The 27,647-nt window shown below is 36.8% G+C and overlaps 1 protein-coding gene across 1 annotated transcript; it reads left to right on the top strand.

The window, feature by feature from the left end:
- Positions 1 to 975: 975 nt before the first annotated feature.
- Positions 976 to 26,653, top strand: fndc4a (fibronectin type III domain containing 4a). Its single transcript, XM_028041103.1, has 6 exons — positions 976 to 1,898; positions 10,038 to 10,153; positions 16,264 to 16,468; positions 23,003 to 23,092; positions 25,230 to 25,363; positions 25,680 to 26,653. The coding sequence occupies exons 1-6, from the start codon at positions 1,823 to 1,825 to the stop codon at positions 25,719 to 25,721; spliced, it is 663 nt and encodes a 220-aa protein (XP_027896904.1). The 5' UTR covers positions 976 to 1,822; the 3' UTR covers positions 25,722 to 26,653.
- Positions 26,654 to 27,647: the final 994 nt, after the last annotated feature.

The following is a 27,647-nucleotide window of genomic DNA, read 5'->3' as shown; positions in this document are numbered from 1 at the left end:
ATTGGATAGTTGCTGATGCTGGGAATAAGTAATTCAGACTGACAGGGAAACACTGAGATAAAATAATTTTGAATATAACGCAGGCTATATTTATTTTATTATTATTTTATCATTATTTATTTTTAACTATCTGCTAAATAAAAAAATAAATGCAAGCAACATCTAAGACATCATATAAGATTTAATCTTTGTACAAAATAACTCACATGAACTGAAAAGTATTTATTTTGGGGGAATTGTTAAACCAAGAGTAAAAGGTTCATCTGGTTCAAAGTTTTTCAGTCAAGTTTGACAAAGAAGCAAGAGAAATGGAACTCTGTGCACAAACGGAAAAAGGAAACGAATCAGAACAAAATGAGAAATAACTTAATAATGACAATTATACTTTTTATTCCTCTGATATTTACAGAAGAAAATCGCTCAACTTTCAAAGCTGTTGCCAAGCTCTATTTCAGAGATGAACACCATAGAGTCTTAGCTAGAGGTTGACAGAGGTCATGGCAAATCAAGCTCACATCTTTTTTCTTTCTTTCTTTTTTTTTTTCCAAATCTGCCTGTGTCAGACACATCAAGAGCAGATATGCATCCACCAGTCATCTAAAACCTCAAATTGTTAAAGGTAGCAATAATTTCTCAACCAATAAGCAGCTGAGTGATCACGCTGATAGACACATGTGATCTGATTTTACTAAGTTTATAATGAGACTTCATTTGTGGCATAAAACGTAAAGCTTTCATACAAAACCACTGAGGGATTTGATAGCCTTTTTTTTTTAAACGAGCAATTTGCTTTCAAACGATGCTCCCACGAGGCAATGCACTCAGCTTATCAGCATGATTCCTCTTCCTGATTACATGGCGTGTCTTAGGGCCCTGCGCACCGAAGGGTGAGAGGCGCATCGACCTGCTGCTGCTTGTGCACAAAGCGAATAATACGTATAGTATATATATAAAATTTTTATCCCTTGGGTTTAGTAAATGTAGAAGTGCATTGCTTATATTTAAATTGGATACAGTTTAATTCAATGAGAATTTGCTCTATGTTAGTTGTCTAGCAACATGTCCATGTACGTAGTGCTGTCTCCCCACATTGGGCAATAGTAAAAAAAAAGCAGCTGGACATGTGCAACGTGGCCGCAGTGTCAGTGGCAAGCGAATCGATGCAAACAATCTCCGCTTGTAACACGTGGATGATAAATCGGTGCGTCCTGCGTGTGCGCTGGAGTTAGGTACCTGTGACGTTACTGGCTTGTTAGGGTTCAACAGAAAGTACCGCAGAAGGACCAGCGCCGTGAATGAACGCGCTCAGATGCGAGAGACAGAGACGGTGAGAGGAAAGGAGGGTGGACAATCTGCAAACTTATAGGCGCTGTCCGTGGTTCTGGATCCCAGTCTGCCATGCAGGTCCATTTTTCCTCTTGTCCATCTATTTTTTGCCACGACTTTCTCGCACCTGTGCGCACCGATGGTCGATGACCTCAAGGATGATGGAGCTCCGCAGCCGGATTTAGACGAACGAACCCTCCCACGTTGTTCAGCTGTTTGAGATCATAGAAGAAGGAGCCGCTGGATTGTTAAAGGCTGAGTGAGAAAAAAAAAAAAACATGTTTCTGAAGGCATCGTGCGTTACGTTGTTTCACAGGTTATCTACCGACTGACCAGCTCCAGCCAGATTCAGCCGGGGACCGTTCATCCCCTGAGGATTTTCAACACCTTTATGTGTCTAAAAACAAAATGAACAGTTGAGGTTTTGCTGCACTTTAAAGATAGGTGATTCATCCCCTTTTGTTATCTAAGAAGAACAACCACCTCTTACCGAGGCATGGGTCGTCTGATTGTTTTGGTCAACTCCATGCTCCTGTTGCTTTTTGGCAGCGACATCTTCTTGGTAGGAGCTAGTAAGTATTACAAACCCTCTGTGTTTGTGTGCACCTTATTACATAAAAATGCAACCCAGTCATAATTGTAAGTTATGACTTAAATATATTAAGGATGAGGTTTTATACTCCTTATTGGCACCTGAAACATTCTTTTATGCAAAATCTGTCTTTGTATTGGTTACTTTAAACTATAAAAGGACAAAACTAAAGTGAATTTAGGCTTTATTTTATGTCTTTCTTATATCTTTGAACAAAATCGCTTGTGACACAATTAGTACGGTTTCTCCTTTGTCCTAAATGATCTCCTTTAACATTTCACTCTGTTCATGCTGACAGAGAGACGGGCATTTGACCTCTTTGCACAATCTCACAGTCCAAGGGCTTCCCATATGCTCTCATCTTTTCAGCTCAGTGCCACAAATTTTCTACACAATTTCCATCTGGACAATGAGGTGGCCATGAAAGGATATTTGTTTTGTGCCTTCTGTTAAGGAAAATGATTTTTTAAGTGCTAAAATACTTACAACATGTGTAAAGGAATATTAAGCACTCTTATTGGAAAAACAGGCTTTGTGTGACCCTTTGAGATGGCCCGATCGAGACAAGCAGGCGCCTATACAAGGGCCATAAAATTAGCATCTCCATGGAAATGGCGCTGGAATGTGGGGGATAGACGTTAGAGTTATCTGGGAAATCTCAAAACAGGGACTCTTCCGCCCGAGATCGCCCGTGCCAGACAGAGATGAGCACGAAGTGGTCCGCCCTCTTACTTAGATAAAAACCAGACATCTGAGCTGCAATGAGGGGAGTTTCCAAGGTTCTCTGGGGGGCCGAAACAGGTCTCTGATTGGTTGAACAACGGAACGCCTTCGTTGCATAAATTAAAATACGGAAACACCTCTTTGTATAAGATGATGTGTAAAGAGAAAGAGAGAGAGTTTTTTTCCATCTTTTCTCCACGTGGGCGCCTTTGTCTGTCTGTGTGTTTCGTGTTTGTCTTTGTCTGTTGTTATTTTGTGATAAAATGCATATCTCTGTACCTCTGCAGGTTTGTTAACTGATTCATGCGTTGCTTTGTATGAATTAAACTCTGTGAGCTGTGACGTCAACACGCCTTGTTTAGTTTCGTTTTACAGCTGCCCGCTGCTTGCCGAGAGGATCCGGCTGTTAAAGGAAGATACGAGCCAAACGTTTTGTTCAAAGTTTTAATAAAATAAATTCTTCCTTTACACTTCCAAGTAATTTCCGTGTTCTAGACATGTTTTAGATAGTTATTTTACTGAAAACCCCAAGCATGACCCTTATCTTTCCAGTTGAAAAAGTCAACCAGATAATTATCTAAATTGTCCTGCTATTTCGACTGTTTCAAACAGATTCAAAACGTCACAAATTCTCCACCAAGTTCAACAGTAGGAGTGATGTGGTTTTCCACATACTCATCTGTTGTTGTGTAACAAATCTAAAATGTTTCTTTTAGGTTTGAACTTAGTATATTTTATATATGAAGCATAATGCTTACCTATGTTATGATAAAAAATAACACAAACGCCTGTCCTTCTGTTGCATCAAATAAAACATCAAAGGAGGTGCATCATAACTATTGAGTCATTTTTTCTTTAGACAATATTAAAGGCAACATATTTGACTAAAAATACACAAATGAACAGATAAAGGTAATTTTGAGAAGCCTGTTTACATAAAAGATGAGAAATACCACACAAACAATTGCAGGAGAGGAAAAAAAATCCTAAACCTTATCTATTTGGTTGCTCATTTGGAAAGTTTAGAATGACAAACTGTATATTTTCACCTTTTCTCAGCTATCTTTAAATCTGAATTGTATTTTTAAGCCATTTCCTGTAACTACGCTTGCTTGCCTACAACAGCATATTTGCCTTTGTATATCTCTGTCTACCTTTATGTCATCCTTCTTTGCCTCTCGGTGGAACCGTGTGCAACCTGTGAAAGAATCAGCCTTGGCACGTCACTGTTTCTGTGCGGGGGTGTTTTGCTGGCAATCTCAAAAAAACATTTTTCTAATATTCTGCTCTGACACATGATATTAGAAGCATCTCTGATCAGTTTCCTACGCTGCTGTCAGCAGGGAAAGCAGCTCTTTAAATCACAAACATGACATTCAGAAGTGTATTCACTTGGCATAGCGTTCAAAGGTAACCTTTGAAAGCAAATCAACTGAATTTTAACATACATGTCCTGAAACGTACGTATTCATAGTGACATGCCATGCAGGATGAGATCTGGATTTGAAATATTTAGTTAAAAGCAACAGAGAAAGAAAAAAAATGACACGGAGGTTTTAGTGTTGGATTTATGTGGGGGTGTGCGTGGGTGTGTGTGTGCGTGTGTATGGTTGTTTGTCCTGTCTGTCTCTGTGTTGTCCTGCGACAGACTGGCGACCTGTCCTGGGTGAACCCCGCCTCTCGCCCAGAACGTTAGCTGGAGATAGGCACCAGCTCCCCTCCTGACCCCACTAGGGACAAGGGTGCTAGAAAATGGATGGATGGATGAAAGGCAGCATTTGTTGATGTTGCCATAATTTTATTTCCTGTCACATGAGAACATGAGATACATTTTAAACACATGTTGTGGTTGATGGTTACAATAAGGTTATAGACCCCGGTTGTAAGAAACCTGCTTATGAATCTGCAATGTTACTGCATGCTCCACGGTGCAGTTTTGGGGTGAGTGAGGTGTTGACTTTCATCTGAGGGAGCCACAGACTTGAATTGGGAGAAAATGCACACATTAGACAGGCACATAAATCCAGCTGGTTGTACTGCTGTTTGATAGCGTCTGGATCAGTGAAGAGAAAGTTTGGCTCTGCAAACACAAATGACAGTAAGCGCACCTATTCCTGTCAGGATTATAAACACACAGCAAAAAATCTTAGCAATTAGTAATGCCATACAGAGAAAATATAACCCGCTATTGCTTAATGTTGCTTTGGTTTCTTCTCTCTGGATTAGAGTAAGCCATTTACACACCGATCCCATTAGTTCACCTTGTTTCTCATATAAAGTCTGGAAGTGCGATGGATTTAGAGAAGTAGCGTTCAAAGGTAACACTTGGGGAGGCAGCGCTGCAGATGAGATTAAACCAGCGTGATATTACCTGAGCCTCACTGCCAGGTGATTTGCAACAGTGGGGCTTGCGAGCAGCTGCAAGGCAACCTCCGGCAGTGGAGAGCGGAACATTTTGACTTTCCACCACAGAATATGAGAAAATACAGATGGAGGACTGGGACACACCAGCCACCTTATAATATTGGAAAAGGATTGGTTTTTAAACAGTCCTTTAAACTATCTCAGAAGCAATTGGAATCAGATTTTTTTATTCAGTGGCATAAGATCCTTCTTCTGTTAAAAATATATATATATATATATATATATATTGTTAAGGAAATATGGATATTGTTGAGTGTTTAATATGGCTAATCTCATGACATGTGCGTTTAAGAGATAAACATTCCTATTTGGACAAATGTTAAGCAGAGATAAACATTCTCCTGGCAAGGCTGTAACTTAGAGCAGCCATAAAATACTATGCTCTTGAAAGGCTTTAAATTAGCAGGCCATAAAGAATATCTTCCCCTGCCTAGAGGTCGGAGGTTGGGGGGTTTCCCAGGGGCTCTGAGCTGCATCTGGAGTTGATCACAGATTTCGAATCTTGGAAACATCTATGTTTAATTTCGGATACACCTTTTAAATATTGTTCGTGATAAGGCAAAGATTCAAATCTTGGGAGATGCTGAGTCCAAAGGAGTAAAATAGGTTTTGTGAAATTAACTTATAATTTTAACAACTAAAATGACTCTTGAGTTTTGTCATTAAAACTTAGGGGAAGGTTTACGTTTTTCCAAGGTGGCTCTCGGTTGGTTAACAGGAGGAACGCCTTCTTTGCATATATTAAAGTGAGGAAACGCCTACTCAGTATAAAGTACATGTAACGCTAATATAGACAGAGTTTTTTCCATTTTTCTCCACGTGGGCGCCTTTGTCTGTCTCTGTGTTTCGTGTTTGTCTTTGTCTGTTGTTATTTTGTGATAAAATGCATATCTCTGTACCTCTGCAGCTTTGTTAACTGATTCATGCGTTGCTTTGTATGAATTAAACTCTGTGAGCTGTGACGTCAACACGCCTTGTTTAGTTTCGTTTTACAGCTGCCCGCTGCTTGCCGAGAGGATCCAGGGCTTTTAAGGAAGATACGAGCCAAACGTTTTGTTCAAAGTTTTAATAAATAATTCTTCCTTTACAATATATATATATATATACATACTTTGCCTTTTAAATGGAGTTTAAGCAACATGAGTTATGTAACTGAGAGTTTTATTGTGTTGTTACTGAACTCATTCAAATGGTCCCTTTATGGGCACTGAATAACGAGCAAAGTATTAATTCATGTCAGACTTGATTTTCAGTTTGAAGCAGAAGCAGTTTCAGCCTTTAACACATTGCAACAGCAGTGGAGGAAAAAATCCCAGATGTGCAGAACAAGACCAATTCTGTTGTTAAAGGAAAATGTGATGCACTAAAATAGAAGCCTCAAATGTTCAAAAACATGTTTCTAGCAATAGATTTAAGCTTTTTCCAGACGCTTACAGTTAAAAGTTTTAAAGTTAAAAACTTTTCTTTGCCTATTAAAGTCACTGTGTTGGTTTTCAGGGGTGCCAATGATTGGCACCACTGGCTACGATGAATTTAAAATACTTACATTTTGTTTCGAAGACTTAATGGCCCTAAAATTCCCTTCCATGCATATGCATATTTTGGCTTGATTGCCACACGTCTAGTTGTTTTTAATAATTGATTATCTAGAGCTTGGAGTAATTTAAAGCCTTTCTTGTAGGGCACTAGTGATTGTGATCGAAGCAACTATTTGTAATGTTTTCAACAATTATTAAAAGTTTTTAAATGAAAAGGTTAGAATCTTCATACATTTCAGAGAGAGAAAATCCTACTTGATATTTTTATCCCATTGTCTCAGTCGTACATCATCGAAAATCTGCCAAAGCTGTCCCTTTGCTATAAATGAAAGCGTCTACTATCTGACCATAAAAACATATCCTGTCAGTCTCAATCTGAACGTATATGCAGTCGATAAACTAACAGTCCACTGTGCTTTGCAAGCAAACGTAGAGGTCAGAAATATAAGATGACACAGCTTATATTTTACTCCAACAAATTCCTCCTGGGCTCCCTTCCACAGGGCTCTGCGGTCGTCCAAAGATCCGGCAGCACTTTCACAATTTCTCCATGTGCACTCTAGTTAATGCACTGGGCTTTCGCTATACGCTGTGATTCATCCTGGCAGCGTTCCCGCATCCCTGGTGGGTCGTACCATTTATTTCGCACCGACACAGACCGTGTCCTCTGTGACATATTGCTCTTTAATTTCAGATCTTACATAACACGGTGTGCGTTGTGGGGCTTAGTCGGTGCCAGAAAAACATCAGCATCCCGCTAACATAGGTGTCTGCCGTGACAAGTTTCTCTGCTGCAAGACTAAACAGGATAGGGTGAAGTGGGGAAAAAACTGTTGACAAGCAGACCAAAAATTCATAAAATTTATAAACCTCTTTACGAACAATTTACGTTTTGAAAAATACTACTGTGAATACTAAAAATACTTTACATCCAAGTATGCCAACAAACCTTAATTTTGTAGAAGAATTCTTGAGTATTTGCTCTGGAATAAACTAATATGAGAACAGTGAGTTTATAGGATAATGTTAGCGATAACTATTCACCTTTCTTTTACTGAGCAATTACTTCTTTCATCACCACTGAGTGACCAGCAGGCAATGAATCACGGATAGCAGCTGCGATTTCACGTATGTCTAGCTGACTGCAACTCTCATTATCTAAAGGACAGCGAGCTAAAAGATAAATGAACGTGTCCTCCTCTAAATAAATGTTACACCTGTTCCTGCTGAGGGCTCGCTTTCAGACAAGTACCGATGGCAATTAGGGCATGATGGTGTTTGTTCACAAAAGAAAAAAACTGTAGCATTACCAAAGAAAGGAAGGAGTGTGGTTCTTAGTGTTTAGCTGGAAAGCTACATGATAAATATAAACACCTATGAGGAAGAAAGTTGACGTACTGCTCCATATTCAGAACTCGTTATTGTTCCTGTAGTACTCCTCGCAGTCTGTCTTAATGAGCAGATCTATAGCATGTAAATATGCCACCATATTTGCAGGTTTGCCTCATTAGAAGCAAAAGAAAATATTATCATAAAAATAAACTGCGGCCTCAAAGACGCAAATGCCGACAATTTTTCTTCTTTTACATGAGCAAAAGTGTTTGCAGTCAATTGAATATTTTGTACATTAAAAATATGTGGTGCATAGCATAACATACTGATGATTTTCCTATTTTATTTCTTTATTAGCAGTTTATTGCTGTTGCTGCCATAGTTTCACTAAAGGAACTGTTTTCTGTCTGGATTTAGTTGCCAAACAAATGTGTTAGATAGATTCCACTGCAATTCAGTGAAATATAAAAATGCAGAAATTAATTATTTCTGCATTTGTGGCAAATACTCTTCACTAGATTATAATACAAATATTAAGCTTTAGTCATGACTCTAACACCACTGTGCCTCATAGATGGCATTAAGTTTTGGGGTAGGAATGCTGCTTGCAGATAATTCAAAAATACAACTTATTTCCAAACTTTTATTTTACGTTACCCATATGTTTAATACAGCTGTGGGTAACATGTTGTATTTAGTAAAAGTGAGGTCTTTGTCCCTGGATTCCTGACACTAAGCTTGGTATTACACTGTGAGGGAAATATATTAGATGCGTAGAAGACACTGTGCCCTGATCTGACCTGAGTAGATTCAAATTAGCATCGATTGCATCTTTTGGCCTGATTAACATGATTATTTCCAAGATAAAATAGACAAAAGAACAACAACCAAAAGGGGAAATAGAATGACATTAAATAGTTTTGTTGCTAAGTTATTTTTTTTTATCTGTTATTCACAAAATTGACTGGACAAAATATTCTCTGTTCACAAAAAGTGACAATATTTTAAATGTGTCTACCATTCGATTCAAAGTGTTAGTCATTAATATTTGGCTTCTTGTCATTTCTTCCCATTTGTAGGATTTCTACAGGCTTAAGCCTCTAAATAGAATTCCACGACTTAATTTGACAGCTCACTAACTTGATAAGACACACAGTAAACACAAAAGCCCTGACCAAAACCTCTGCTGGTTACAGCCAATCCCATCTTTCCTATCCATCTGACCTGTGCGATCGCTCAGAGACAACATTGCTGCACAGACTCCTCTGTTAAAACTGTCACCCCTTTTACCTTTGGCTCGTTTCTTCCCAGGCTTTTGTTCCCCTCTTTGCAGCATGCATGTTTGCTGCCAACCAAACTGTGATAGATGACGACAAAGTGATAAAGGGGAAAGGAAAATCATCCTGTCTGAGGCATATGGACTTGAAGTAGACCATTAGTTGTGAGCCAAGTTAAAATTGAAGGCTAAACAGATATTTGCTTAATTTATCAATGGCTTCTGTAGTTCTTTCACACATTTTAGCACACTCAGATTGGAATGCCATAAGTGCCTGAAACACACTCACACACACACTCAGAAATAGTTGTACCTCCTCAATTCAGTACAGCTTATTAGATTTGATGGCTAAGGTAATGTATATTGAAGTCAGAAATCATGTTAAGTGTGTATCCCAGAGAAAGAAGGAGATCTTAAATTTAAAACATGAAGCTGAGATCTTAAAATCCCAGCTGCAACAAAGTTAGAGACTTTGTGAGACTTCTAGTCCAAATAAAAGACTCTTTTCCCATTGCAGCATTACGAACCAAAATTAGTCAGATCTATTGTAATATTGCCAAAAATAATCTTTTTGTGTCCACATTTTGTCCAGCTGACCGATCTTACCATATTTCCCATAGTTTGAATATTTGACTCTTATCGTCTGTGAAATGCAGATATAAAATATGAACCTTTTCTAACTTTTATCGTGTTTTGACGAATCAACAACTATTTCCTGATTTCATTACGCTCTTCTTCGTAGATTATTTTAAGTGATAGATCTACGTCTTTGTATTGTTTGACTGTTTACAATTAAGATTCTTTCTTACTGTCTGCTTTCCTGCAGACCGGCCCCCGGCCCCGGTCAACGTGTCTGTCATGCACTTACGAGCCGACTCAGCAACCGTGTCCTGGGAGGTTCCGGAGGGGGACATAATAATAGGATTCTCCATATCTCAACAGGTAATGGTTCAAATTTAATTATTAACCAGATTCTCCTCAAAAATATGTTGATAACCTTTAAACCTTTTCACTTTTTTGTCATGTCACAAGTACATACTTCATTGTATTTTATTGGGATTTTATGTGATAGACCAAAACAGATTTGTACATCACTGTGAAAAAGCATAAAAATGGTTTTCAAATTACTTTTTATGAAAAAATATCTGAAAGGAGCATTATTGTATTCAACCCCCTCTGCTCTGATACCCCCAAATAAACTTTTGTGCAACCAACTATCCTCAGAAGCCACCAACCGCGTGCAACTTCACTTCAGTCTAAATTAGAGCTTACTTAAAGCAGATTAGTAAAGGTCAGTTAAATACATATAATATATGTGATATTGGTAAATGTCAAATTAAGAAATTGATTATATATTGACATTTAGCTACAGTCAGATGAATATTTAGTCCAGACGCTTATAGACTGCATGACAAAGCCAATTTGGAATCAATTTTATTTTATTTTATTTATTTTATTTATTTATTTATTTCGAACAGACTTTAAAACAATCAAAAAGAAAATAAAATAAAATGGAATGAAACAACTTAAGAAATAAAATATGAAACAAATTATTATGCCCATGTGACATGCAAAATTTTTCTGTTCGAAAAGGAGCAGGTAGAAGATACATCTTATAATGTCCTGCCCCTTTCCTGCTTGTCAATGTATTTACAATGAACTGTCATAACATCAAAAAGAAAATTTTTTCCATTTTTCCATCATGTATAACTATACAAAATTATTTTAGGTACTATTTATATCATCAATTACATTATAGCCTATTGGATATTAAACATCTTATACAGCATATTTTGAAATGAGCTCTGCTTTAATCAGCTTTTTAAATTGGTTTACATTTGTAATTTGTTTTAACTCATCATTCAATCCATTCCAGACATTTACTCCACACACAGATAAACAAAAACTCTTCCTTGTTGTTCTAATATGTTGTTTTTTAAAATATCCTTCACCTCTTAGATAATACCCACCCTCTCTGTCAGCAAACATTTCCTGTATACTGTGTGGAAGTTTTTGATGTCTGACCTTAAACATGAATTGTGTCGTTTTAAATGTTACCAGGTCCCAGAATTTCAGTATATTTGATTTAATAAATAACTGGTTTGTGTGTTCCCAGTGTCCCACTTTATGTAATATTCGGATGGATTGTTTTTGTAAGAGGTATAATTGCTGTAAATTTGTTTTGTATGTATTCCCCCAGACTTCCACACAATATGTCAGGTGTGGTGCAATGAGTGTATTATATAGAATAAACAAAGATTTATAGTCTAGTACGAAGTTAATTCTTCTTATAACAGCAACACTCTTGGCTATTTTAGATTTTACTTGTCCGATGTGTGGTTTCCAGCTGAATTTATTATCTAATGTGACACCCAAGAATTTTATTTCATGTACTTCTTCTAAATTAACACTGTCAATTGATATTTTAATTGGATAAGTTTCCTGTTTTTTATTGTTTCCGAATATCATAAATTTGGTTTTATCTAAATTTACAAATAATTTATTGTTTTTGAGCCAATGCTGTAATTTTTCTATTTCTGTGTTGATCACTTTAGAGAGTTGTTGAATGTTTTCTCCGGTACAGAAGATACTTGTATCATCTGCAAATATAATATATTTTATAAGATTTGATATTTTAACTATGTCATTTATATACAAAATGAACAATTTGGGTCCCAAAACTGATCCCTGCGGAACTCCACAGGTTATGTTGAGTACATCTGATTTCTGACCATCTAATTCTACAAATTGTTTCCTATCTCCAATGTAGCTCCTAATCCAGTTTAATGGCACCCCTCTAATGCCATACCTTTCCAGTTTTTTTAATAACATGTCATGATTAATGGTATCAAAAGCTTTTTTGAGATCCAGAAATACACCAATTGCACATTTCTTTTTATCCATATTGTCTATAATTTCTTCTGTTAATGCCATCAGTGCCATCGAAGTTGATCTTTTTTCTCTAAAACCATACTGACAATCAGTCAGAATGTTTTGCTTTTCAATGAAATTATCCAACCTTTTACTAAAAACTTTTTCTAGTATTTTTGAAAATTGACAGAGAAGTGACACTGGTCTATAGTTGCTAATTATATTCTTATCTCCAGATTTAAATAGAGGAATAACCTTCGCTATTTTCATTGCATTTGGAAATGTTCCAGAAATGAATGACAAGTTGCAGATGTAAGTTAGAGGATCTGCCACATCATCAATTATCTGTTTTATAAGTGACATGTTAATGTCCTTCCAGTCCATTGATTTTTTATTGTTACATTGATTAACTATTTCCTTAATTTCAATTTTGTCTACTGGTTTCAGGTACATAGATGATGTATTTTGCTTAATACATATTTCCGATGAATCCCCATCCAGTGGGTTTAATTTATTTATTTGTTCTGCTAACGTAGACCCTACATTTACAAAATATTCATTAAATCCATTTACTATCCCAACTTTTTCATTCAGGGTTTTATCATTATAAATAATATATTTAGGGTGAGTAGTATTAGAAGAATTTTTTCTTATCAAGCTATGTAAAGTTTTCCAAATTCCTTTAATGTTTAGTTTATTATTTTCTAATATTTTAGAATAATAATCTGTTTTGCATTTTCTCATAATAATAGTTAATTTATTTTTATAAGATTTATATTTTTGTTCTGCTTCAACCGTTTTATATTTTATAAATTGTTTATATAGATTATTCTTTTTCTTACATGCCTTATGTATGCCTTTTGTAATCCAAGGCTTATGTTTGTTTTTGTGCCTGTAATTACAAGTTACGATTGGACAGTTTTTATCATAAAATGCTTTAAATATTTCGGTGAATATGTCAAAAGCCTTATCAATATTTCTTTCTTCATACAACACTTTCCAGTTCTGTGATTGAAGATCTTTTCTTAATGCTCTTATTGAGTCCTCTGATATTATTCTTTTGTAAGTGATGTTTGTGACCTTGTTTATTTTTCTGCAAACATCTTCAAGTATAACAAACACTGGTAGATGGTCACTGATATCATTTATAAGAAGTCCACTTCTCAATTCACTTTCCATATAATTAGTAAATATATTGTCAATCAGGGTTGAACTCTGTGTTGTTATTCTGCTTGGTTTAGTAATTAGTGGATATAAACCTAAACTATGTATAGAATCAATAAAGTTAGATGTACTTTTAACCATATGTGGATTCAGCATATCAATATTAAAGTCTCCACAGATGAAAATTACCTTTTGATGCATCTTAGCAAACAATGTTTCCATGTAATTTGTAAAGATGTCAGTATCAGATGCCGGTGCTCTGTACACACAGCTGACCATTATATTTTTCTGCTTCTCAAATTGGATTTCAATAGTAATACATTCCATAACTTCATCAATTGGCATTGACATTTTTTCTAGCATCTTATATTTTAGATCATTCTTAATGTACAAAGCAACACCTCCACCTTTTTTATTCTTTCTGTTAACGTAATTGAACTCATACCCCTCCAGTGGGAAATCTACTCCCTTCTCAGAGGTGAGCCAGGTTTCTGTTATTGCTATAACGCTAAATGACCTTTTTAGTTGATGTAAATATTCTTTTATTTTGTCATAATTTGCATAAAGGCTACGGCTATTGAAGTGAATAATTGACATTTCTTGATCCGAATTATAGCATTGGCTATAGTTCTCATCAGTATAGTAATGGCAGTTGTCATTCAAATAATCAAGAAAATTGTTGTCGGGGTCAATATCTGTGTCTATGTTCATATATATATTTTCTTATCATCACTGGTTTTCAGAAAGTTGATCATGGTTACCCGGTTATCATGTTTCACTGATATTTGTCCAACTCTTCAATTTTTCTGATGAACAGTATCTTAGCTTCTTCCGGTGAACCGTTCAATTTGATATAGACTCTGCAGTTTGAGGTCCATGTTGATTGTATTTTCTTTTGTTTCCTGAGAAAACGTGCTTGTCTTGCTATATCTGCGTTTAGTTTGGTTAGATGCTCATTTATATAAACATTGGTTCCCTTTAATTTCCTTCCTTGTTTTAAGAGTTCATTTTTGTGTTTCCTGTTTGTAAATCTCATTACAATAGCTGGTTTAAGTCCTTTGTTTTTTTGTGGAATTGGATGGCAAGCTTCAATGCCATTATTATCAATGCTGATTCCCTTATTGCTGAAGAATGATATTATCTGTTTTTCAAAAGTTCCTTGCTCTTCATCCCTTTCTTCGGTATTGTTTGCTTCTGTAACAGCCCGGGCATATGATCGTGGCTTCATTTCCAACCCACTAATTATAACATCATTCATTCGACTGTACTGTTCCAAATCAGCCACACGATGTTCCAGGAAGGCTATTTGCTTGTCTTTCTCTACATTCTGTCTCTTCAATTCTTTAACCTCCCCCATTAAGTTCATTATTAGTTTTTGTTGTTGTGAGATTGTTGCTATCTCACCAGACATGAAATCCAAGGATTTCTTTATCTCCTCAAACTCCTCCTCTGTCGTGGATCGACTTTGCTTCGTATTTCTTTTCGACATTTCCGTTTACTCTGAACAATTTGATGGTCCGGCGTTGGAGTTCCAGCTCAGGAGTTGCAGCAGCTACCCTGCTTTGTTGCCGCCAGTCAGATACTGTAGTGGGAACCCAGCGTAGTCGCAGCCGCTAGGTGTTATCTCAGCAATAGCAGCCCAGCATTGTAGCCGTAGCTCAGGTATGGAGACCCACCTCAGATGTTGTAGCCGCCTACCATGTGTTGCCGCCACAGCAGCCTCTCAGCGTTGTAGCCGCCGGTCAGGTGTTGTCGCCGCCGGTCAGGTGTTACCGCCACAGCAGCCTCAGTGTAAAATCCCAAGCCACGGTTCTCCGTGTGGCTACAATAGACAGGTGGGGATTTGGCCTGTCTGAAACGGCTTCGTCCTTGGAGATATGAGCTCAGCTGACTTTAGCAGAAGGTCAAAGCCAGCTTGGTCTCAGGGTGTTAGCAGCGTTAGCTGCTATCCGGCAGATTCCCGAACCTTCAGAGCCACATTCCTCTCCGATACCTCCTTCATGATTTGCAGACTGCAGTGTCAGGATATCTGCTTTAAAATGAAGCCTCTTTTCTTTGCCTTTCTCCCCGGATGGCCTCGCTCCCCGACGCTGTGCCGTCCAGTCCAGTCAGTCTCAATGTAATGCTTCATTGAAAATCTTTAATCTAAGAAGAATACCTCTGTACGATATGCTGAAGCCTAAAGTCGAAATGAAACTAAAGAAAAGTCAGGTGAGTTATTTCATATGTGTTTATGCCATGAATGCACATACATCTGTAAACCTGACAAGCTTCATTTTCTAAAAGATAAAAGCATTTTGAAATCTTAAAATAAGAAAACTGATTATTCGTGCCACTAACTGATGCAATGCAACATGACTTCCTGCAACCGTGAACATGTATTGTGCGACTCAAAACATAATGCAGTAATTTGAGTTAACTTTCTACTGAGGTGAGAAAAGCCTCTCTCTCCCCGGGGTTTTTTTTTTTATCATTTTTTGGCAGCAGGGTCTGAACACCTCTCATAATTGCCTTAAGCATACATAGGAGTTTAAGCATTGCATTATTCATTATTTTTTATACGTGGATACTTTCTTAACAACACATCCTGCCCAAATACAAGAACAGAAGCCTGACTAGCAGAAAAAGTTGAATATTTTCAAAAGCTTTTTCTCATGATATTTATGCAGTCTTAATTAATCCTAATTTTGACTCTCACAGTGAAATAGTTTGCTGTTCTCCAAACTATTTTTAGTTGGGCAGCTTTATTCTTAGAGTGTGCACTCTAAGAAAGGTCTGTGATTGTTTCCATGCCTTTGCAACATGACACTTTATTGATTCTAACATTATCCCATCAAATTTAATGAAGCGAAGCGATGACACTTCCAAGAGAAGACAATGGCTCTCTGGGAGACTCGTTCTGCAGGGCTGTGTGGTCACCCTGATCACCTAATTTCCCTCATTATCGATCATCGCTGGAATTGCTCAATAGCTTAATGTATTTGGTTGCCCTCTACCTTTTTTTTTTTAACTTTCAGAGGCAGGATGGACACATGCAGCGATTCATTCGTGAGGTCAACACCACCAGTCGTTCTTGTGTTCTTTGGGACCTGGAGGAGGAGACGGACTACATCATCCAGGTCCAGTCCATTGGGCTATACGGGGAAAGCCAAGCCAGCAAGAAAGTTCATTTTTGCACGCTCAAGAAAACTGACCGGTACTCTTCTAACAGCTCTAACCAAGGTATGCTGCTTAAGCATTCTGTAGTATTGTAGACAGTAAACTCATTACTTTGATTTCTTTATTTTTATGCCTCTTTTTTATATGTTTGTATTTAGAAAGTGTTCACTAGGCTTAGAGTGTAACCAAAGTCAAATTCCTTCTTCGTGTGGGCAAACGTGATGAATAAAACTGATTTTGATTCTGCTGTAAATATTTAACTAACTACCTGAATAGTTAATTTTTGCTTACATATATGCTAACAATGGTTAATGTAGTACCTCTGAACAAATTGAACAGGAAGTTCTTAAATGTTTGAAGAACCTGCACAGTCTGCAGCTATGCTAGCTTAACAAGAAGAGTGTAAGAAGTTGGAGAAAAGTTTGATTGATTTTGTTCTGAAACAAACTAAGAGGTGTCTCACAATGGACATGTTGTTATTAATCCTTAAAAGTCTGTCCCTCAACAAAAAACCAAAGCATTCATGACAATGTTATGACAACCAGGTATTTATGTATTCAGAAAGGATAGTTAATGATTCATTCAAATGATCTTCTAGAGCATCAAACTCATGGACTCGGTTTTTAGTGCACCAGTCTATGTCACATCAATGCATTCCAGGCTTTTATAGAAGCAGCTGAAATAAGTTTCCTCTGTAAGGGAACTGGGCGTGGCATTAGAGACTGAGGGTGAGTGAGGACTGAGAACACAGGTGCAGCATGACACTCCAATTCCTCTGAATCATAAGGATTCAGCGGAGGTTCAGGTGTCTGATCTCCTTATGGAGACTTTCTGGGTGCTTCCCACAAGGAAAAGCTTTCCTGTTCCTGCTAAAGAAAAGCATCCTCATAAAGTCCCGACTCAGCTTTCACAAAGTGCATTTCTGCTTGATGAAGGCAAGGATTTTCTTGAGATGCAAAAGAGAGCTGTTGCTTTGCCATCTTACAGTGAGATTCTTAAACTTTTTTTGTGTTTGCATTAAAAACAGAAAGAGCTCCACAATTAAATGACCTAAACCAGATTAAACACTGAGCTGATATTCCAGAAACTGAGAACTGAGCTGCTGCCTAACACCTTCCGTCTAATTCACCATGAATCCCAACTCACAGACAGACGTGGCCCACTGCTGACACTTCTCCCACTGCTGTGCTGAAGTCTCTTTTTTTTCTCTCCACTCTATCCCTTTAAAGCAAGCTGACATTGAAAATCAGACAAAGTGAAGGCAAGTGTTGTCGAGTGTAACAACATGAAGGCTTCTTGTCAGAACCTCGCAGTGGGATCTGGGGTGGTGATGAAGGGAGAATGCTTTTCTCTCAGACACCAGTACATTATTGACAGACTCTTCGGGCATGGCAAGCTGCTCTGAATTTATGCAGCATTACGTAACGTGTGGTGATTCTCTACAGACCCCAAAACATTTAAAATTCAGTAGATGGGCTCTGCTCAGGAACTGGTGGAAAGAAGAAGACCATGACCAATGGAGAGTATATTATGCAGCTGTTTTTTTCAGCTTGGAGTAAAAATAATAAAAAAAACAGATTCTCTAAACCCCTCTGCATTAGCTAAAGCATGTCTATATGATGAGCCAAATGTATTCAGTCTCGAAATGCTGAAGCCTCACTTGACACTTGTTTGTGAGCAGGTCTGACACACTCAGCTGATTTTTCCTAATGATATCACACACAGGTTGGAGGTTGTGAAAACTGGAAACGCTGATACGAGGGAATCATAAATGTTCCTCTTTAGCTGACTCAGAATTGGTTTAATTTGTTAAGCAAGCAAGACTGTCCACGGAGGAAAAAAAAAAAGTAACAAATAGCAGCTAATCGGAAGAGCCTGTGCACTATAAATCAAGATAACAAGGGCAGTGATGTACCGAGTTACTTTACTTAACAAATCCATTGAATTACCTGTGTTGCTTTTTTGTTTATGTTTATTTGAGTTCAAATAATTTTAGACAATTACACTACTATAAACATATCTCATTAAACTGATGCGCACACACAGGTTTATTGCCAGTGTCGACTATTGGAGAGATTTCCAGTGAAGCATTAATCAAGGTTTGTAGCCTCTCCAGGTCTTCCAACTGGGTCAGAAAAACAGCCCATTCAGTAAAATGAGATTCATTTTTTTAGGAGCTTGTTTTGGCGTCTTAAAGCAATCACTGCCTGCATGTCATAAATCTAACGCCAGCGGTGCTGACTCCTCACACCCCGTTTTTAAAGTCCAGCGACATCAGTTTTAATTATGCAGCTTTTCTGAACCTCATAACTCAATGTTTATCATCATGCTTTTTGATTACATTTAATGCTCTTTTTGTTTGGTGTTTACTACAGAATAAACTCCCATAATACATACATAATTATATTACGATTTTATGTTTTAAATGCTTGAGTAGTTTCTAAAGCTATAGGATTGGGGTTTTGAATCCTATATAAGATACTGTTTTCTGTCTTTTGTGTGAAAAAAATAAGCAAGAGTAAATACAGTATAGCTCTAAATCAATCTTTGTTCTGAAAATTGGCTTATTTTCACCTAGCATTTATAGAATGCTGCCCATAACTATTGTGTAAAGTGATTAGTTATAAATCAAAATATTTTAGAAAAGCCAGAAGATTGGGAATGTTAATTACACTGCCTAAAAATATTCTGTTCAATTAAACAGCAGAAAGAGTTCCAAAGATAAAAATTTAAATAAATGTAATAAATAAAAAATGTAAAGTTGGATGAGGCCTCTCCGTAATGACTGGTTGGGACGTTCCGCAGTGCATTTGCACAAGTCCATTTCTTAACACACTGCTATGTCCAGGAGGTTATGTAATAATGGGTGTGAGACATACACACCCAAGCGGGCATGTTATCACTAAAAGTAAACAACAAAATTTTAACACATGCTGTCTGGTTCTTCTATAGTAGTACCAAATAAAGTAAGGAGATTTATGAGTTTTATATGCTTTGAAGATTAATAGTTTCAAGTTATTTATTTGTTGAGTCTTTTAGTCGTTTGCTTTTGTTTATTTTAAAAGCCTTTTTGATCAAGCTAACTCTGACCTGAAAGAGCAATTTCAGAGCTCCTTTGTTATGGTTAAGTGCTTCTTACTAAAGCCATATCGATTTCTGCTACACAGTATGGTCGACGGTTATGAATCTGATCCTCATCAATCAATGAGGTTCTTTAAAATAACATGAATGGATACTAAGCATAGTCGGACCTGAACAGAATCTATGTAAAAAAAAAAACAACATATATATAGTATGTTTTTTCTGTTGATACTAGCTCTCAAATTTTTGTACCTTCTTTTAAATAAAATGTCAGCTGTGAGACAGTTTGGATGTATTTCTATAAATGAGTAAATTAGCATTGTTAGCATGAACTGAGGATCAATAGCAGGTGTAAAAATGTTTCATTGGTGTAATAAAAATCACCCCCAAAAGAGAGGCTTATTAACTCCCGCCAATCTACTTTACAGCTTAAATTAAAAGATAATCTTTTTGACATGGTTCTTTGAGCACAAACTAACCAAGGACGTGGTCCCCATAGGCATAATTACTGTACAGTACTTCAAAGAGATGCTCAGCCCCCTCCTGTGAGGCAGCAGTTTCACTTAGACTCTATCATCAAAAGCACTGACATAGAGACTTGCTTCACTGAGTCAGATATATGTGGAGTTTCCCAACCATGTACAGTATTTTATATACAGATAAACCTGTGGATAAGTGTAAAGCAGGGACAGGTTAAAAATAACATCCCAAACTCTCAGCATCACATGAGGCACTGTTTAGAGCATCAAGTTAAAATAGAAACAGTGTTGCACAAACACAAACCTATGAAGACATGGCTGTCCACCTGAACCAACGGGTGAAATAAGGAGTATGAAAGATGCAGCCAAGAGCCCTACGGTATCTCTGGAGGAAGTGCAGAGGTCAACAGCTCAGGTGGTGGTATCTGTCGGCAGAAAAACTATTAGTTTTCACAAATTTGGCTTTACTAGAGGAATTGACCAAAAAGGCTTTGTTGAAATCAAATCTGGTTTTCAGTTTGCCACAGGCCATGCAGGCAACACACCAAATGTGGAAGAAGGTTCAGATGAAATGAGTCCAAATTTGAGCTTCTTGGTCTATTTGCAAAATGCCACAAAGCGAAAAACTGACAATGAACATATATCAATATAAACATGGTGGTGTGGTTGCTGAAGGAAAACCTGTTAGAGGTTGCAAAAGGCTTAACACTGGAGCAGAGACTCATATCCAGTAAGACAATCTTACTGGATATCCCAGAGATACAAAAATGCTGTGAATCACTGTGCAGACCTTAAATCAACCTTGAAAACTTGAAAATCTATTTCAACCTATGCTCTCCCCCAGCTTGCAAAAAACAAAAGGACAAAACCTTTTGTCTCTAGATGTTCAAAGCTGGCAGAGACATTTCCCCAAACATATGCAACAATAATTGCAGGATAAGATGCTCTACAACGTATCGAGTTGAGGAAACTTTTTGCATTTTTTATTTTGACAATTACACAGCACTTTGCGTTGATATAGCACTGAAATCCATGTAAAATACATTTGACATTTTTGGTTTTTAAACATGTAAGAAACTTCAAGGGGTATGAACATTTTGGCAAGCTGCTATGCACCAGCACAACTGCTCTATGTACAGGAGATGTCATAAAAGAAATAATCAGTAGAAGCATAGTCATGACTCCTGTATTAAATCCGTAGTGGGTTGTTAAACATCTCCTCGTCACAGTTCTGAGCTACAATCGGCATCGTGGGATTAGGGGTGAGCAGAAGGAATTTCAAGTAATCATCTCAGCACAGACTGTTCTGTGTATCAAAGGCTCAGAAGTCCTCTTGTTCTGCGTTAGCAAAGAATCACACAACAATATGAGAGTGGAGCAAACAGCACTGCAATGTTATTTAGGTCATCCAGAAATGTGGTTTCTGTGTTCGTTGTATGAAACCTACAACCTCTCAGATCCACATGTCTATCTTTATGATATATGATACAAATCTAAAACAATATCACTGCTCAGATGAGGGTAAAAGAGAAAAGGTGTGCAAAATTACAGCATTTTTTAGTGAGTCATGTACCTCTTTAGAGTTTGTGGTCTCCCGGTAATCAGTGGAGAGTCCCTTTTAAAAACAGCACAAGATAAGTGATAGGAAAACATGAGCAACTGTCAGGATGTCGGGGGATGTGATGGAATAACTGATCCAGCGGAGCTTTAAAGGCTCCAGAGACTAAAAGGCCGTGCTGCTAATGTCTCGGTGTGGGTTTTGGTAAAAATGCACGTACTTCTTCCCATGCTGGAAAGATGGAAATTAATTAGAAAGAACCAATTGCTGAATGGTAATTGGTGAGTGGGTTCAGGTAGCTTGAGGACATGTGGGAGTAATAAACTGGATAACAGCTCTCTGAGAAAGCCATCAAGCAATGACCTCAGTCCTGACCTGACACTTTAATGTTCCTTCTGATTTCTACGCAGAGCTTAATGCACAACATCTACATGGAGATTTTAAAAAAACGTAAATTATTCCATAAAAGAAATACAAAAAATACTATTAATATTACATATATTTTTTAAAAAACACATTTTAAAAATGGGGTAAAAAATGTATCTTTTTTTGACAAATTAACAAATTAAGAGACAAGGAGGAAAGCCAAGTCTTTTATACTCACAATTCTTAGTTTACTATTAACAAATCTTCACTTATCTTTTTTAATCCCCTCCCCAAATGTTTAAACTTGTTGAACAGCTTGTTGGATAATTGACTATAAGCTTCTTATTTGCAAAGACTTTCGATTTAATTTCCTTTAGCAGGACAAAGCTGTCAAATGGCTGGCTTCATTGAAAACACTGCTACCTCATTGGTATCCGCTGTCAGGGTAATTTAGTTAGTCTGCTCTTAGACATTATAAGGGAGAAGAGATATTCCAACATACACATTCATCTTGTTTATCTTAATCTAGATTATAAATGACAATATGTTTGCAAGCTATCACAATACTGTATGCTCTTTATTTTTTGGTGAACTCTGGCTCCCTTCCTCTGTCTACTTACAAAGTCATCCCATAATATATCTAAAGAAATTTGGAAGCACAACTGAGCACTACTAAAATGTGAAAAGAGCTGACCGTCACTTTTGGGGCAGTTCCCTGACAAGTTGATTCACTAAAGGAGCCAATTAGGAAGAGTGGTGCACTGGAACATGTCCATCCAGCCAAGTTAGGAGACAGGACAAGGTCTAGTTGATACAGTTAGAGTAGGATTAATTTTGTAGACTGGTTTGTTGTTCATCTCATTCACTGAAAGCTACTGCTAATAACAGTCACGAGCTACAGAAAAGATACAAGTTTTTCACAATCAATGCAGGCACAGTGTGCATAAATCAAAAATTATGTTAATTTTAAGATATTTCATTTCACTCAACTGGATTCTTAAACACTCAAGGATCAAATTGTCAGAATCGGTATTCATGGACTCAAAACTTTATATTTACTGCAATGGGCTCATAAATATTCATATTTGCCTTCTGCACTGTGCTTTATCCTAGATGACCCAACAGTGCAGGGCCTGGACAAGTCTCGGCATCTTCAAACGGGGGAGATGATCATCATTGTTGTCGTCTTAGTCATGTGGGCAGGTACGTTTGTGAATGTGAAAAGTGTAAGTTTTTGATTTGGAAAAAAAAAAAAAAAGGTAAAAGTAGGAAAAAAACATTTAAAGTAGTTTCTTGTATTTGTATTTTACTGGTTGAGAATAAGAGAAAAAAAAGACGCATATTGAGTTATTTAGAAAAAGTTTATTTGAAAAATGTCATCCGTCAAGGATCCTGTTAGTAAAATTATTATTATTTAATGAAATTAAAGGCACCAGTTTATTTCTATTAAACACAATTTCTACTTCAGAATTATTACATGTTACAAAGAACATAAGATAGTCGTTGTTGTTGTAGTTTATTTTTATTGCCGAGTGCTTTTACAGTCCGGTTAAACTGTAAATAAAGTAAGAAAAAACAAAACATCAATACTTAGTATTGCAGAATTCAATCAACACAAACTTAAACATAGATTTATTAGCTAGGCTTGACCAACCAGTTATAAGACAGTTTATTCTTAGAACACTTCGTCATATAATAAACATCGGCATTCAACAATCACAGCGCAGCAAACACAGCTAGCATTGGGCTAATTAGCGCTAGCAAATTCAGCAAGCTCACGCTTAAAACAGATAACAAAAACTCATCTCCCCACAGCTTACAGCATTAAAAACTCACCACGTTGGGCAACACTCATGAACGCCAGTAGAATATGATTTTATTGTAGCTTCAGCTTGTTAGCTTCAGCTAACGGCAAGCCGTAAGTTTTTTCTCGTTTCACCTCCCCTCCACTACCAATGCAAAACAACTACAGAGCCCCCTAGCGGAATGGGAGGAGTGAATCCAACATTACAATTATGATAACAATTTTCTAACAAACTTACCCAAAATGTATTGATAGTATATGGGATGTTCATTATCAAAAATAATGAAGGTTTCTGTCTTATGGCTACATCATCATTCTGACATAGTAATTATCAATAAAGAAGCCACTGGAAAAAGATCAGTGGAATCCCAGGAGAGTCTATCTAAAAATAAAATAACAAAAACAGACAGGTAGGAAAATAAAAGATTTTTTACTTGACACCGTTTAACAACAGTGACGCTTCTTTCGCTTTCGGAAAAATTGTGTACTTTTAACTCAGTTTGTCCGAATTGCAAAAAATAAATCAAAAATTAAAAATAAGCTAATTACAAAGCATGAGAATTGCTCTCATCTTTGATATGCCGCCTGAGTTTAAATAAATAACAATTTTTATCATTTGATACAAGTAAGTTGTGCGCAGCACTTACATTTAATGACCTTGCTTCAATATTCATGTTACGTCTGCAAAATGCACTTGTAAAATTAATATTTTTTTCTGCAGAACTTTGCATTATTATGTATGAACAGTATTGTATAACAAGAACAAGAAATAGATATAGATACAATCAAGTAATTTACCCATTATAAAGTCATTTAAACAATATTCTTAATTAATTATTTCTTACTTAATTATACTTGTTTCATTTTTCAAATTTCAAGACCAAAATCTTCTTTTAATTTCAAACTAACTTTCATTCATAGCTTTTGGCTCAAGTTCACCCCCATAAACATTTAACCTTAACACAGTACTCATCTGACTATCTCTGCCTCAGCAGAGTTCAAAAAAAAAAACACATTCAGGGCTCACACATTAATTTTATGTAATGTAACCAAGACGTACATCAATGCGATCAGCATTATCAACAACATCAACGTCTCTTTGCTAATTAGTCAGCAGCTGCACCACTGTATGAGGCTTTGATATTAATGTCAAGCCAATGAAAGAGTGTCATGAAGATATCATTACCAGATCTCCGTATTCATTTTTGAAAATGTGACAGCAGTGCCCTTACAGAAATTCCCTGCCTTAGTGTTTTCAGGAAGTTAACTCTGAATTTACAATGCTATTCAGACAGGAAGCACAGCTGCACCGAAAAGGCTGCAGAACACAAAAAAGGCAAGCTGTGTCATCTTTCCATCTTTAAAAATGAAAGCGCAGCTATCAAACTCCCCGGGGAGCCAAGTTCCATTATCCACACGGCATTTTAGTGCGCAGGGATGCAGGAAGTGTGAATGACAGTGGCTTCCTTGTGACTGAGTTCCTGTTTGTTGTGTGAGTGCGCTTTTCACGTGTGGCTTCCTCTGTCCTCCTGGCAGCTGTTATAGCCCTGTTCTGCCGGCAGTATGACATCATAAAGGACAACGATTCCAGCAACAATAAGGAAAAGGTCAAGCCGTTGTCAGAGAGGAGCACGCCGGAGCACCACAGTGGAGGACTCCTAAGAAGCAAGGTGAACATGGAGAAATATTATAGCTTAGAGATTTTGGCAAAATGAATTTAAAACTATGACTTTAAAACATTACCTCCAGTATCTCTGTTGGACTTGGAATATAATAACCTCGCAGTATGTAAAAGTAACTTTGTGGATTTTTCCACTTACCACTGTAGTGTCCTCCATGATTCATGTATGAGGGAAGACATCTAGAGTGTAGGAAGCCCTACAAATCAGTAATGTACATTTAGCCATGTTTGCAAAGGAGGATAGCAAATCCTACTTACTCTCCCATATTTACACTACCTATGTTTTTTTTTCTTGTCTTTTGCAGTTTCATCCCTCTGTGCCATCTATAAACATTATTGAAGTCTGATGAGAAGATGGCCAAACTTGGACTATTGCGTCTTCAACTGTTAATGCTTTTTTGTTTCTCTCTAAGTTGGAAAAAACATTCAGAGAAAAGCAGAGATGATATGAGCTACTTAAAAAACATTGATTGATGAAAGAGTGTTAACAGAAGACTGATATGCATTAGTGCTTTTTGGGGGGCAGGGGAAGAAAACACATACATTTGTGTTCTGACACATTTACTCCTTGCAATTGCTGAAAAACTATTCCTCTGCAGATTAGTAGGACTTAATTTAATGTTAATCCACGGTGCAGAAAACACTGATGTCTTTGCTGGGTGCTTGCATTAAAGCTGCAATATGAAACAGTAATTTATCATCTCTGGGAGGCATATCTTTGTGACGCTAAACACGCAGCGTATTTTTGATATTGGCATGTGCAGTTACACGCTGTTTACCTCTTATAGACAAGTGCGAGTAGTGTTCATATGCTGCCTGAACATTAAAATGCTATGTGATAACTGTGCGTAGGATCTGAATAGGATCGAAGGAAGTTTGTGTTAAAAACCTCTCTCTGAAAATAACATCAATACAACATTTCCTTTTTTTTTTGGTTCAAACTAAACTGCCAATTTTTGGATAACACTGTGTGTTTTCATATTTCACATATAAGAAACACATTTTAGTTTGCTGAAATAAAGTTGCATGCAGGGTGTGTAGAAAACCATTCGAACTTAGAAACTCAAAATGGAGAAATAAATACATTTACATGTGCCAAGAAGCTTTATTGTATATTTAGTTAGTATGCTTTTAGAGAAGGTTGCTACATCTTAACGTGCAGTGCATATTTATTGTAATTTCCTGAACACATTTTTTCCTGATATATATAATAAAGCTTGTTTGGAAATGTCTCATTAATAAAATAAAGCTGATATAATAAAGGTAATTGAACTGGAAGCCACAAAGTACTTCAATTGTTTGCAAAAATACTTGTACATAAAACATCTTCAGGGTTGTTCATTGCTAGCGAGGGTTTAAGACAATAGCATTTCAGTAAGAAAGTCCCTTTGAAGACTCATGAATATGCACTTTAAGGTAGTTCAGTCCTTAGTAGGAAAATAAATGTGAATTACAAGTAAAATTGTGAGTAAATGTTCTTATATTGAAGGACAAAATGCCAGACTGCTTTAAATCAGACTTCCTACACTTCTTAACATACATCATTTTCATCCTATTCTGTACCAGCATTCATTGTTTTAATGGATAATTTTGAGACAAAAACAGAGTTTTATGTTTTTGTCAAAGAAGATTTGACGGTAGTGGTTGTTATTCACAATAGTCTGACAAGAATGCTACACCATTCACAGCATTGCAGATTTTAGCAAATGTTTAATAATACTTTAACTTGAGCGTCGCCACTTAGGATACGGTACACTACTGGCCGGAATTTTAAACAAAAGACCAATACAGTCAAACTGTAGAATCAACTTCAATGTCTTTCTTTCAAGACTATTTGAATTCTAGAGAGTTTGGTATATTTAAAGGCAGGACCATTGTTTTGCTTTGGCAGAACAATAAGTCATTTGCCACCTAATCAAGTAACATATTAGGTGGCAGTTTCCAATTCTGATCATGACATAATGGAACTCAACTTTGCAATATTTCTGGAGTATTAAATTTTTAAATTACTAAACCAGAGATTGGATATGGATACTATACATCTTCACTGCATAGCCAAAGTATTCTACAAGGCTCCTATAGAAGATGTTGCATAAGACGCTAAAGGGCCAAATACCCTCTTTTTTTCTTGTTTGAGCTACAGAATATTTTCTAGCCATCTAGTTTTTAAAACAGTCTGGACACTTAAGAAAGATATTGAGCTTAGAAACGTAATGGAGTAAAAATATGTAAAACTGAATGTAATATGTGTAGCAGTGATAAATGTATTTAAA

Source organism: Xiphophorus couchianus, chromosome 15 (assembly GCF_001444195.1).
Source record: "Xiphophorus couchianus chromosome 15, X_couchianus-1.0, whole genome shotgun sequence".
Taxonomy (NCBI): domain Eukaryota; kingdom Metazoa; phylum Chordata; class Actinopteri; order Cyprinodontiformes; family Poeciliidae; genus Xiphophorus; species Xiphophorus couchianus.
Note: the sequence above shows the minus strand (reverse complement) of the source record. Positions and strands in the feature narration are given on the sequence as shown.